Here is a 14,695-nt window from a genome sequence, read left to right on the forward strand (position 1 = left end):
GTCAGTTTGTAAAGTTGTAGATTTTATGGGATTTTTTTTTTTGCGATACTATTATTGTAGCAGACGCCTCTCACCCTACCGCCCCCCCCCAAATGTAGGATTGTGGCTTTACCGATGAACAGTGAGGTTTATTGGGAGTAAACCCTGAGTTTCACCGTAAGAGCTGTACAAACACACATAAAAAGTGTAAGCTACAACAAACCACGTTTGAAAACTAAAAATAACGTTCACTACTAAAAATATCGACTGATTCAAAAATTATACCCTATTTGATTACAGTAAAACAAATTCACAATTCCAACCGATCAATATTAGAAATATCCTCATTCACAAAATAAACATGCCTCGTGCCTCTATCAAAGGCCCCCTTTGATACGCTAATAAGATTCATTTTTATAACACTGGTTGCAACTTGTCTTCCGCCAAGCTGCCGCTCCACAACATAAACAGCGGAAGCTCTCCCATCAAAATAAAAGCATCAAATCAAAAACCGGAAGTCAACCATATACTACACAAAACAAAACGACATAAAGGCAAAAGGAAATACCACAAATAAGGAGCTTAACCTGGGGTTATTTGCAATTGTATACATCACTTTTTAAAACGCCAAATCGTAAAAAAAATAGAAAGAAGACAAAATCAAAACGTGATATTTCATTTTAAGGTATACTTATTTATGCGAGCATTAGAAAAAATTTATTGTCTGAGCAGATTATCCTAACAGTTTGTTTCTAATCTTTTAATTTTGTGTTTCTTCAAATACTGAATTAAAATCTAAGTCAATGATAATCTTTTATTTTTTCTACAGAGCCGTTACCCCAGTTATTAATTACTCTGGAAAATCAAAATGATTGTTTTAAAAAATGATTTTGAATATCTACTGTACAAGTGTGAAACAAGAACTTAGTTAAATTACAAACAAATTGCGATACAATATTGGATTTATGTTTGGTGCATACACTCTAACTCTAACACAATATTTGTGTCCAAAGGCTTTAAACCACTGAAAGCAATGATTGATGGTTGGACAACTTCATGTCATTGGTCATTTAATAATAGTAAAATTAACTACATACATAGCTATAAAAAACCATGGGAATCCATCCAGCTTTGGGAAATTGCAACATCCACCTAAGATACTCATTCAAATACAAAAATGTAGCTGAGAACACAATAAAAAATACATTCAAGTTGTATAGCATCACACGAAAAGCCCTCATTAAAAACATAGTTTATAGCTGCAATAAAGTACATTAATTCCAACAAAAAATTCTCAAAGAAAATAAAAGAATTATAATCCAACATTAACTATATGGTTTATGAGATAAATTTAGCTGTGATGTCCAAAGTAGTCGCTTCAAATCGTTAAATATTGGTGAACGGGAAATCTGACTCTACAGTACAAAGAGAACATATCATTGAAAAGTGAAATCTTTCTTTTAAACCAATCCTAATGTAGAAGAATATATTGCTGTTCTCCTAATATTTCCTCCATCACCAGTCACGTTTCAGCTTACCCCTGCACACCGATTTACATAAACACCTGATAAACATGACAGCAGTCAGAAGCATGAGCAGCACTGCCCCTGTTAGGAACAGAGCAACATCTACAGAGTGGTAGATGTACCAGGTCATTCCATGGACTGCTTTCAGGTGAGCAGCACCTTTATTCCTCATTACAAACTCTATCCAGAAGAGGGCGTTGTCTAGTGGGCTCTATTGGCTGGTCTCTGTGCAGTCTGGAGAGTCTCTGCATGTTCGCCCTGTAGGACGGCTCATTCAGGACTTCTTTCACAGCTTTCAGGAAGTTGTCGTCTTTGTCCACCGTCGTCAGGGTGAGAACCTTCGCTCCCCCTCTGTCTTGTAGGCGGAGCAGATTGTCATACTGGTCGAAAAACAAGGACAAACCCACCACTGGGACTCCGTGATAGATAGCTTCTTGGACTCCATTGGTTCCTCCATGAGCCACAAACAGCTTCACCTTTGGATGCCCTAAAAGGTCTTTTTGCGGCATCCAGTCCACCAGTAAAGTGTTGTTCCCCAGAGTGGATGGATTTGCTTCCCCTGTAGCTTCCAAATGACCTTCTGGGGCAATTCGGCAAAATAGGCCGCGATTATATTTGCCATGTCGTCTGGAAGGTTGGGCACAAAAGTTCCCAAAGACATGATGATGACGCCGTGCTCTCCAGAACTCTGCACAAACTCCTCTAGATCCTCCGGTAACGGTTTCGCAGGCGTACAGTGGAACCCTCCCATGTACACGACAGTTAGGCATGGTGGGACGCGGATAGTCAAACACAAAATTGGTTCGTATCAGCCAGATGTCTGCGCCAGACTTTATCTGATCAAAGTCCACGTCAGGTTCAAGATATTTGGAACAAAGTGGCTGGTATACCAGTTTGCTTACAGAGGTAGTCTGGATCTGGGTGATCAGATATATATTCATGTTTTTGGTTCTCTGAAAAAAGTTCATTTTATCAGTATAGCCGGATAATGTGACAGGAATATATGATATGGGTGAAGGAGTGACGGCAAAATGAGCTTCTTCAGGATTTAACCAGCGGACATTGTAAACTAGAGGAAGATTAAGATATTTTGCCACAATAGCTCCATTTCCTCACCAGGGGTCAGTAAGGACCAGGTCGAACTTGCTCTGGTTTAATCTCCTCATCAGCTCCGTGTCGTCTAACATGGCTGGAAGAAATTCACTCACAGCTCTGTGAACCTCAACGTTTTTATCAATCATCCCCACGGTTACATGGAGAAAACTGACCAAAGGTGAAGCCCCCCGTTGAAATTTGACATATTCGGTTACGAGTCTTCTTGTGTACTTCTTATCAAAACTCCTTTCCACAGGTACTGTGAAGGTGCTGTAGTACGGGGAGCTGTCCTTGACGTACCAGCTTTTGCTGGAACGCGCAATGGTAATGTTGTGTCCTCTGGAGGGCAGCGCTTTAAGAAGGATCTCGTTGTTGAGCCAGTGGCTTCCCTCAGTGGGAATGACCAAGATGTTGCCGCTTTGACAGCAGCTGGGAACAAGGGTGAGCAGCAGCGTGGCGGTCCAGCAACAGGTAATCTGGAATGAAGGCAGGGGTCATGATAAGAACAGAAAATACTGTCAGAGAGAGATACTCGGTAAACAGCAAGTTAATACGTCCCCCACCCCTAGATGACTACTTTTTTGCTTCTATTTGAGTATAAATATACTGAAGTGATTTGTGGCTGCTCTTACTACTTCTACTCTGTACATCAAAGCGCTAAACCTCAAATTTTTTGGAGGCAAGGCTTTTGAAACCTCATGATTAATAGTCACTGAACCTAAACTTTTTGACCAGCGTGTGATCGCAGTGTTGAGTATTTCACATTGTTGTTGCTTTTTCTGTCCCGGAAGTGAACGTTTGCCTCTCAACATGCTCAAGACGGATTCCTCCAGTAAAAAGTTTTAAGAAGAACATTTTCATAAGGAATAAAAGTAAACATTTGTATCAGTCATCTGATATCTAAAGTTTTTTATGTACATTAACTAGCATTGAAGCAGGTTCTCCCATCCATTGATGTTTCAACTGGTCCAGTCAGAGTTACACAAGATCCATGTTGAATTGCTATAATATAGCAATTAAATTGAGCCAATGTAAAGCACACGAATGTATTTTCCATGTTAAACCATGCATAGACTGATTTTAACTCAACCATTTCTATTTACAGTGGGCATTGATTAAATTTTAGTATCCTATGAAAAACATGAAGAGTCACCATGAATAAAATACAGAGACAATCCCAGTGAATGATTGAGCGAGCAAAGAACAGCGATAACAAGGTTACTGATTGACAAGACTGATTTAGAGGCGACTAAACGAATTCAGTTCATGAATTACACAGTTTGTTTTTATTTGAACTTGAATGAAGTTTTCAGAAACCCAAGTTATCATCTTTACTAGAGTTTGTGCGCTGTTGTTGTTGTTGTTCAAATGCAAATGCTTACTTTTGATCATTGCAATCAGACCAAATCCCTAAATATCTCAATAATCCTCACCCTAACCCTAAAGCTTAATCCTGCCAGGGGAATGGGGGAGCGGGGGGTTCAGTTACTACCTGTGACCATAGGTGATAGTCTGAATGTATACTGTATGTAAAAAAAAAAAAGTCTTTAATTTATGGTTAAATACCAGCAGCTATCGGCAGGAATTTTATCGTATTTGTACCGTATAATTATGGTAGAATTCTGGCAACCATAGCTGCTTGTATTTTACTATAAATTAAAGATGTTTCTTCTTCTTTTTTTTTTACAGTGCAGCTGGATAGTAAAAACAAAGAACTTTGGTCAAAAGGCAGTGGGGTAAAGATCCAACCCAACTTGTCTGAATGAAAGTGAAAGTACTCTTCTCAAGCCTCTGATGCAGGGATCTGCAACCCGCGGCTCCAGAGCCACGAGTGGTTCTTTGGATCTTCCACAATGGGTCTTTATAACTCTGGCTAAGATGATAAAATTCCAACTATTGTTTTTAAATATGGATACAATAACAACAACGTGCTGATTTTGCGTTTGCGAAAAAGTTGCTAAATGTAGCAACGAAGTTGCTAAGCTAGCAACAGTGTTAGCAATTTTGTGATGACGCGCTGACTGGCTGAGTGTTAGAGCAGGAGCTTCTTAAAGAGACGGAGGCCAATTTCATGCCGTCAATGTTCAAAGTTAAATTTCCTAACTTATGTTTGATATATAACAATTGAAGGTGAAATAGTTACTCGATTGTGCTATAAAATGGCACCATCTGCCTTGAAAATACATACCACCCCTTTGAACATTAAACACATAATGACACAGTAATCAACATAGTTTGGGCTTGGGTTAAAAAGGTTGTTGCATTCAATTTGAAAAAGGATACAAATATTTGACAAGAACTATTTTTGCTTTAAGTCCTATGCAAATGAAGATAGTTCTGTTATTTCAATACAAAATTGATATTCCATCTTCATTTTTTTGGTATTATTTTTTGAAACATTGCCTTGTTTTCAATTAGAAGTTTCTCTGTTCAATGAAAATAGACAAAACTAGCCAGGAGTAGATATTAATAAGTTTTCCTTGAACATCTCCAATGGTTGGATAAACCTGGCAAATAAATTCACAAAGTACTGAAACGCAAAATCAGCACGTTGTTGTTATTGTATCCATATTTAAAAACATATTAACACATCATTCCATGTGTTAATATGCCATTAACACATGGCATATTTTATCATATGCCATGTGTTAATTTGGCATATGATAAAATAAATACTTTCTATTTTTTAATAACAAACATGTATTATAGGTAAGAATGAATGCATACTTTTCCAGTCTACATTTTCAAAAAATCACATATAATTGTATTTATTTATTTTTAATTTTGAGAATAATCTGCTGAATGTTTTAATATTTATTTATTTAAAATGTAATTTATTTGTATTTGAAGTATTTTTAACTCTTCATTCAGTCATTGACTTAATAATTATGGTTTTTTTTATGTTTTCTTTACCAACTTCGACTCAAAATACATAAAGTAGCTTAGATAATCAACAAAACGTAAACAAACAAACAAAAAAACAAAAAAACTACATAACATGTGACTTCGTCCTCACAGCACTCACGTGCGTCTCTTTTTCTGGACTAGGGACTTCATATCCCACAATTCCCACTTCCGCCACCTAGCATGTTGGCAGGCAGCAGCAGTACTTTAGTTTCGTGCAGCTAGCTGCTGCAGCAGCTACATGAGTGGAGGAGACGTGGACTGAAACACGAAAGCCGTGGAAATGAGAGGTAGAAATCTGACAGTTGTCCGTCTTGTAACGAGAAGTGTTCGTGTTGCTGTAGGAAGTTGGAATGGACGTCGCGAGCCTCCGATATAACTGACGTCCGTTGGCGTTAGCAGTTAAGAGTAGCCTCTGAAGTTCTCCTTTAGGGAATGCTTCCAGCTAAATAAAGGATGTGAGAGAACAATATACCCCCCCAACACTATTGTTTTGGTTCCGTAATTTAGTTTCACTTCATTTTTTTTTTTACTGCTGGTACTAGTTTGTAGCTTTTAGTCACTGTAGAAGTAAAGCAGGGTATAACCCCGTGCATCTTTAAACGACGCAGTCACGAAGCAGCCCCGACCTTTGGACCCAGCTCTCAGTCTGTGTCGGTCCTGCTGTCCAGGTGTGTGTACCTAACCCTGACCCGGGGATGGAAGGAGAAACTGGCAAGGCGACCGTGTCCTGGGAGAACGGTATGCTGGCCCCTGTGGACCGGCTGCGCTCGGAACAGGGCGGACAGCCCCACACCGGGTCTGGTGGAGGGGACGGAACCAGGTGAGCTGAGCTTAGCCCGCTCTCACCTCTCCAAAAACGATCTGAAACTATTTCCGGGGTGATTTGGTTTGTTTTTGTTTCAGGATTCACGTGAAACTGTTATATGTGAACATCAACATGTCTGTATTTCCCAGACAGATGTTTGTTTTTTTCCCCCCTCCTGCAGTAGGGCTTCAACATCATGTAGACTCCAGGTCAGTTTTGGAGTAATCTGGATTAGATTATATTAAGTGTCTTTTACTTGCCTTTGTAGCAACTTTTCAGAATTTTCAATTACTGTATACCCAAAAAGCTTCGTTTGGATTTGTATTTGGCCCCCAACACTTTAGTAGAACCACCAATTGCTACAGGTCTTTCGGGATATGCCACTCCCCACTTTGCCAGACTAGGGCCTCATTTATCAGAACGTAATACAGATTTAGGTGCAAAAGTTCCACATCTGATAGATGAATTTACTGGCCACTGTCTACTCAGAGTTGATTTTAAAATCCATAACTTTATTTTATTCACGGTTTCAGTGGGATTGTCCACAGAATTTGTGACCTAGATGAAAGAAAGATGATGAAAGCAAAGACAGAATAACTAAAAACAGTAACTGTTGACCTGAAAGACATATATACATATACTTGAAACTTGAAAAATGAAGAATGTATTTGTAGTTAGGCTGGCTTATCTCTTGAACCTAGAGATATTTTTTGATGAGGTCATGCTGAAGGTGGTTTGGGTGTGAAGTAGCATGATTGTGCACATTCTAGGGTTGTGTAAATTAATGCAGAACACTGTGCTTTAGCTCTTCCTGTCATGAAGGACAGCAGTACAGTGCAGAGATGAGTTGAACTTGGACGTTTATAGCAAGTCATTGTGTTTTCATAAGAGCACTACTTGTATTCCGCAAGTGGAGGCAGCACTCAGTGAAGAGCAGCTGCTAATGCTAACACAGAACTTTTCCAGGGATGAGAGTTGGTAGCAGGCTGGAGGAATTCTGCAGGCTCACATTAGACGTCCTACAACACAGCTGGCTGGCTCTGGAGAACTGATCCAGTTCTCCAGAGCCAGCATCCTGCAACCTTTAGATTGGGGTTGAAACTATTAATCATGATTAATCGATTAATGAAATAATCGTCAACTAACTCAGTAAATGATTAATTGTTATCTGGAGTATACAGACTCAAAGAAGGGAGACTTACAGAAAAAAACAACACATTTAGAGCAGTAATTAAGCCAAAAACTGTACATAAAATTGATACATTTCAGCATTTAAGATGAACAGACCATTGTCTGTAAATATGTTTTAGCCAAATCTCCTCAAATGGAAAAGTTTTAGCTTTGCCTTGTCCAGATTCATTAAAGGAATTCAAACTTATTGCATTCTAGGAAATAAACTTTTTATTTTTATATTTAAAAAGGAACTGAAGTATTTGTTTTATATTCATATTTTAATGTAATTCTAATACTGTAAAAAGAGGTAAAGTGGTTAAATGAAAAATCTGTGGAATATGTACATTTTTCTGTGTCCCATTATTCATCAGAGACATCGATAGAAATTTCTGAGGTTCAAAACGTGGAAAATTCTGGAACCTCAGAAATTTCCAGTTTTTTTTTTTTTGTTGTTTTTCTCAAAAATCCCTGAGATAAATCTTGATTTCATGGGTTTTTTTTCTAGCAAATTTTGACTTTTCAAACTTTTTCAGACTTTTTTTTTTTTTTTTTTTAATTTAGATTATTTATTTGGTGGAAATAAATTTTTTTTTTCTATTTACAGTGGCCTTAATACTCAGTTATAAGAAAAAGCTCTTCTATCTCCCAGTTTACTTTTAGTAGTTCTGTGGTGTTTGGCGCCCCCACCTGGTCCACGTCAGAACTCCTTAATATGTTCATCATCTAATTCAAATGACACATATGGTATAAAAAAATGCAAGCCTGACATATCATCACTTTGGATGTTTCCACTAGGAGAAATATTTTTGTTTTTTCAGATTAAACTCAGTTGTTTCTGTTTTGTTTTTGTGGAATATGAAGACCTGTCATAATCCGATCTTGATTGTGGATCTCAAATGGATGAGATCCACAATCTTAGTTCTTATGTTAGGGACTAAGAGGATGTTTTGAGAAATCACCATTGGTTAACCACTTTGATTTCAGGTCTTTTTGTGTTATTTAAGTAGAAATGGCCTCTTAACGCCTTCCATTAAAAGCCATTTGTTTTAACAAATATGTCCCTTTTATCAATGCAGGCGCTGGTCAGCAGAGCGCTATTTTCTATCACGCACAGTCCTACGAAGACCTGACCGCCCAGGCTGAGGAAGAAGCCCAGAGGGCGCCAGGGTCAGATGGTTCAGCGGAACATGATGAAGAGGAGTTCAACGCCCTGGTGGGGGAGAAAAGCGCCAAGGAGCGGCTCAACAGCGAATCCTCATCCGAGAGCAGAACCAAAGAGGAGGACGTGTCCAGCGAGGCATGGAGGAGCCACAAAAAGCACGTGTTTGTGCTGAGTGAGGCCGGAAAGCCGATCTACACCCGCTACGGCACGGAGGAGGCCCTGTCCAGCACCATGGGGGTGATGATGGCGCTGGTGTCTTTTGTAGAGGCGGAGAAGAACATCATCCGCTCCATCCACGCAGGTCAAAGGAACGCTTCGGTTTTAACTCAGCATATCAGGTTTTGTCCCTGATATGCTGAGTGTGATACTTTAGTAAAGTCAATAAATGCTCGCTTATCTTAAATTTTGGTAAAATAACATAGGTATTCACTTTTAAATGAAGGTTTTTACAACTTCTACATAGTTTGATCTAGCAAAAACTCGTAACATGCACGCAAATGAGTTCCTATTAGTTTTTGGTGCTTGAATATCAACTTCAGTCATATTCAATAATTAGTATGTGTTCTTGGGAGGCTTGTTTGTGTGACTAAAACATACAGTTTCATTTATGTATCAAAAATGTTTTATTTTTTATTGTTCAAATTAGGGATGCATCAATCCACTTTTTTCTCTCCTGATGCCGATACAGATATCTGAGGTTCAGTATCGGCCGATACCGATCTGATACAGAAAAACAGTGCTGAATGAACTTAAAACATTTCATATTAAACACAGACGTAAATGTGCTGAATTACAAATTTACCTTATAACTCTGCATCAGTACAGCATACTTAAATGCACCAGTAGCTTCACAAGCTTGGTCAAACATGTACAAGCAACACAACTTTAGTTTGCTTAGTCAGTGCAACTAGGAGTATAACAGCCAATATAAAATAAATAATATTAAAACTGAAGCTGACAAAAACAGTAGGTTGTCTGTCTCGGTCACTGCAACAAACCTTCTTTCAAATGGTTCAGACAGTGCAACTAGGAAATCTAAATATTAGTATAAAATAAATAATAAAGCATGCCTGAGAGCACAAAGCATAGAATTAGACCGTGTAGATCTGCCCTTATGGATCAGGCACGTTGCCACTAATACCCAGTCTAGAATTTTTTTTCAGTTTTGGGAATGATACAGATATTAATATCGGATCGGTACGTCTCTAATCTGAGAGCAGATCAGGTCAGACGACATACTGTGATCCTCGTTTTAAACAATGAAAAACAGTTTTGACGATTGACCAGCAACAGGTAGAAGTCAAGAGGATTTATTTAGCACATTTCAGCCCAAAACATCATACGGTTTTGATACAAGCAATAAACATAACCTTTAATCAAAAATCATCATCAATGCACTTTAAATGTGTTGGTCAGTGTTCCATTTATTACGAATCAAAAGCAGCTCGAAACAGGTGGGTTTTTAGCCTTGATTTAAAGGAACTTAGTGTTTTGGCAGTTTTGCAGTTTTCTGGAAGCTTGTTCCAGATTTGTGTCGGATAGAAGCTGAGTTTCGTCAGGGATGATTAATTGGTGATTGGTAACGCGTTCAGCAAAGCAGCCAATCGACCTGACCCTCTGTGTCTCGGCTCCCAGACGGCTGCAAGGTGGTTTTCCTCACCAAGAGTCCTCTGGTCCTGGTAGGCGTGACCAAGAGCGGTCAGTCGGAGAAGGAGCTGCTCCGGGAGCTTCAGTACATCTACTACCAGATCGTCAGCCTGCTCACCCTGACCCAGCTCAACCACATCTTTCAACACAAGCAGAATTACGACCTGCGCCGCCTGCTGGCCGGCTCCGAGTACCTCACCGACAACCTGCTGCACCGGCTGGAGCGCGACCCGGGCCTGCTGCTCAGCGCCGTCACCTGCCTGCCCCTGGCCAGCTCCGCCAGGGACGTAGTGTCGTCCAGCCTGCAGGCGGCCAAGGCCAAGAACCTGGTGTTCTCCATCCTGCTGGCCGGCGACCGCCTGGTGACCCTGGTCCGCAAGAAGGACCAGTTCCTGCACCACATAGACTTGCACCTGGTCTTCAACCTCGTCGGCTCGTCTTCGTCGTTCCGGGAGGGCGAGGGCTGGACGCCCATCTGCCTACCCAAGTTCAACACGGCTGGCTTCTTCCACGCCCACATCTCCTACCTGGAGCCCGGCTCCGAGCTCTGCCTCATCCTGGTCTCCACCGACAGGGAGGACTTCTTCAACATGTCGGACTGCAAGCAGCGCTTCATGGAGAGGCTGAGTAAGCGCAGCGCTTACCAGGCCATGAAGGAGGCGCTCAAGTGCCAAAGCTACTCGGTGGTGCAGGTCGGAATCCCAGAACTGCGGCACTTCCTGTACAAGTCGAAAAGCTCAGGCTTGTACACCAGGTGAGAGGTCAACGTCCGGCAGAAACTAGGGATGCACCGATCCACTTTTTGTTTTTTGGTTCCGATACCGATATCTGAGGTTTAGTATCAGCCAACACCAACCTGACACTGAAAAACTATCAATGCACCGATATGGAAAATTTTGGTCAAATATTGCTGTTATGACCGGTAACCGATATTTACCAATATTATACATAATTTAGTGCTATTTCAACACCTTTGTAGTATTTCAGATTGGATCGGTGCATCTTTAGTGAAAATGCTCATTTTTATTCTCTAACTGAGATGTTGGATGTTTTTTCGAGTACTTTTATGGGGGGTTTTTTTCTGTCCAGTCCAGAGATACCTGAGGTGTACCAGTCTGATGAGGAGCAGGAGAGGCTGATGGGACTCTACCAGGACCTTCACAGCTGTTTACACCACCCGACCAGACCTCTGCGCTCCTTCTACCGCTGCGGTGAAGCTGAGAACCTGCTGGCCATGGTGGGTGGATGTCTCTGTCAAAATGCAAAAATATCACAGCAGAAGCTGCATTTTTGCTTTTGTTAAGGAATTTTACACTGCTTCAAGTGGAGCGCAGATTGTAGATTCAATTCATTAGCGTAAACACGAGGAGCACAGAATCCAGTAAGCTGATTGTTTTTACTTCAAGCTCCATACAGTGGCTATAGAAAGTATATTTTGGCTTAATGAAGCATTCATGATCAACACAGTTTGGCTTTTTTGACAAAAAAAAAAGTACAAAAAACTCTGTTAATGTCAAACTAAAAGCTGATTTCTACAAAAATAAAATATGTTTAAATAAAATTGTTCTTTTAAATTAAAAAAAACAATTGCATAATTATTCACCTCCTTCCAGTCAGCGTCTGGATGCTGCAGTTGATGCCACTAGCCTTGCTTAGTTCATGGTGAGAGTTTCAGCAGTTAAAGCCTTTCCTCTGCCTACATGCCCCAGAATGCCATTTTAGAATGAAGCCAACATCAAAAGTAATTCCAAAACTCACAAACAACCTCATATTAAAAATAAATAAATAGGTAAAAAAAAAATCAAAGGCTAAACATCAGAATTTTGAGAAACAACAAAACTCTATTTGAATCAATTCACTTCTTGAATAAAGTATTTTAAATTGCTTCTCAACTTTTTATGTGGGAGTGCATTCTGAGAGTGTTACTGCCACCTACTGGTGGGATTGTTTACCTTACAGACTTTGCCTCTCTGGAGTTTGACGCTTTCATTTGGTTTTAGTTGGCTTGATGAATCCTGCAGCCTGCCATCCCACAGCAGGACATTTATAAAGTATGATATCCTCAGTGTTTCAGTTGTGTAATGAGAACTTGCTGAAACCAGTCCAAGCTGTTTCTGTTATTTCAAATCTGGGAAGATGTCTTGTAGTTTTACCATCTTGTTTCCTTAAAACGTTACATTTAAGGAAAAAGAAAATATCTGTGGTAGTGGAGCTTAAGTGAATGTTACATCCTGCTGCTTTTTCATGCCACCTTTTCTGCATTTTTGTTGTTTTTTCCTGGCCTGCAGGTGACGAGCGGCTTCGAGCTCTACCTCTGCTTCAGTCCGCTGGCGACTAAGGCTCTGGCGTGTTCTGCCGTGAACAAGCTCCTAAAGTGGATCCGGAGGGAGGAGGACCGCCTCTTCATCCTGAGTCCTCTCACATACTGAGCCCTTGCTGCCGAGCCGAACCTCCAGAGATCGTAGACAACTCTGTCGCCACCTACTGGCATGGTGCCAGCAGCCTCACGGGACAATAAAACCACAATCATCTCACCGTAGACAAGTTGATTGTCAGAGCTATGCATTTCAAGACTCTGGGACTCCCCCGATTTAATTTCTTCATTTGTTATTTTACAGGCTTTGCTATAGAAGTTGAATTAAAGCAGTGTTTTACCTGGGAAGATTTTAAATAGTTTTATTTTGAATTAGGAGAGACTGCTGCAGCTTGAGATAGAAATTGTTCGTTGTGAAAGTTCTTAATAATAAAGACTCATTTCACTGTAACAGAGCTGTCATGCTTCTGAAAGCACAACAGTGTTTTTTTTAAAGCTGTAATTTTGTTTCTTAGGAACTTAGAGTAAACAAAAAAAACCAGGCTTTGGAAACGTGGCGCTAACAAGCTGCAGCAACACCTTTTACTGTCTTTGAAGATCCAAGCCTGTTGGCCACATTCCTGTTGAGCCCTGTTGATTCCAGGAAACGCTGCCGTTTTCCCGTCTATGCACTCCTGTCTTCTAAAAAAAATACTCCATGTAAGAGACTGGAAGCTGTTCACTGTGTTTTTAAGCTTCTCGTTGTTTTTCTTGATGTAAACTGTTCCAGTGTTCAAATGCTAACGTGCCGTTTCATTCCTCTCACCTGAGAAATCACCTTTTAATGCATGTGCCACACCACGAGAGTCCTCTGTGTTTCACTACATCTTGTTTTTTGGGGGGGCGGTTTTGCCACTAAGCACGCCTTAACTCATTAGTTTTGTGCAAAAGCTGATAATTTATTGAAGCCGCATTCTCAGAACATTTGTCTGTTAATAAATAAGAGACCAATCCAAGCTTTCGTCATCCTTAAATTCCACCCCGATGCAAACGTGTACAAAACACAACACTATGTTTGCTGTTGCCTTAAGCGGTATGTGAACTGTACACACATGAAGCACGATGAAAACAAGAGACCCCGACGCTCCAAAATATGACTTTAGATTGGAGGAGACAGGTTAGTATAAAGAAAGTGTATTAGTTGTAGTTTTCGCATAAAGATTGGATTAAAATGGTTAAGGCAGGACTGGAAGGGAGTGACAAATTCACATTTTGCTAATTAAGAACAACAATACATATGCATCTCACAATTAAAATAACACTAAAAGATGCGTACAATTCAAATTGTGAGGCTTAAATAGGTTGAACAACAGATGCATTTTGAGTATTTGAAATTTTGACTAATATTGGTTGCCACAGATGAAAACCCTAAATTCAGCTTTTGTGGAAAAGTGACTTATTTTTAGACTAGTAGAAAATACTTTTAGCACAAATATTACGTCATGGCGCGCACAGTCATGGGGAAGACAGCTGAGTTGATGGCATCCAAGCATGTTAATGGCAAGTTTAGTGGAAGGAAAAAGTGTGGTAAAGGGGGGAAAAGTACAGAAATAGCATCCTTGAGTGGATTGGGAAACAAATCCCATTTTGAGAGTTTAGCAGGGGTACATCAGAGGTATGGGTACTACTGGTTACATTGGGTTAAGCCATTCCAAAACCAGAGACAACCTTGGATGGATTCCACCAGGACTGAGATGTCCAAAGTCCCTTTTCACATAAAAACATGTGATCAGCACTTCAATAGGAAAATAAATAATCAAGGTACCAGGAGTGGAGAGTCGAACTTCAATAAATGCTAATGCACCACATGCTTTTTTCCCAGTGAGCTTTAGCAAGGTTTCTGATTTCATTTTACTCCAGAGCTTGCCACATTGTCAAACGCAATGACGTGGTTTTATTAATCCATGTCATTTCTTTTAAACAGTTTTGTAATTTGCTTTAAACTTGTTAGCTGGAGGTAGGCACCAGCACCGCCCGACCCCTCTACGGGACAAGGGTGTACAGAAAATGGATGGATGGATGGAAAAATACCTGGCTTAAATGCTGCG

At 40.2% G+C, this 14,695-nt stretch overlaps 1 protein-coding gene and 1 pseudogene across 1 annotated transcript; one reads left to right on the forward strand and one right to left on the reverse strand.

The window, feature by feature from the left end:
- Positions 1–861: 861 nt before the first annotated feature.
- Positions 862–3,250, reverse strand: LOC116710421 (UDP-glucuronosyltransferase 2C1-like; annotated as a pseudogene).
- A 2,408-nt stretch (positions 3,251–5,658) lies between these two features.
- On the forward strand, positions 5,659–13,603 carry mon1a (MON1 secretory trafficking family member A). Its single transcript, XM_032550144.1, is given in 6 exon segments — positions 5,659–6,274; positions 6,276–6,327; positions 8,562–8,948; positions 10,283–11,048; positions 11,384–11,531; positions 12,583–13,603. Coding segments are annotated over 6 exon segments (1,566 nt in total). The 5' UTR covers positions 5,659–6,202; the 3' UTR covers positions 12,724–13,603.
- The last annotated feature ends 1,092 nt before the right edge of the window (positions 13,604–14,695 follow it).

The sequence above is a fragment of the Xiphophorus hellerii genome, chromosome 20 (assembly GCF_003331165.1).
Source record: "Xiphophorus hellerii strain 12219 chromosome 20, Xiphophorus_hellerii-4.1, whole genome shotgun sequence".
NCBI classification, from domain to species: domain Eukaryota; kingdom Metazoa; phylum Chordata; class Actinopteri; order Cyprinodontiformes; family Poeciliidae; genus Xiphophorus; species Xiphophorus hellerii.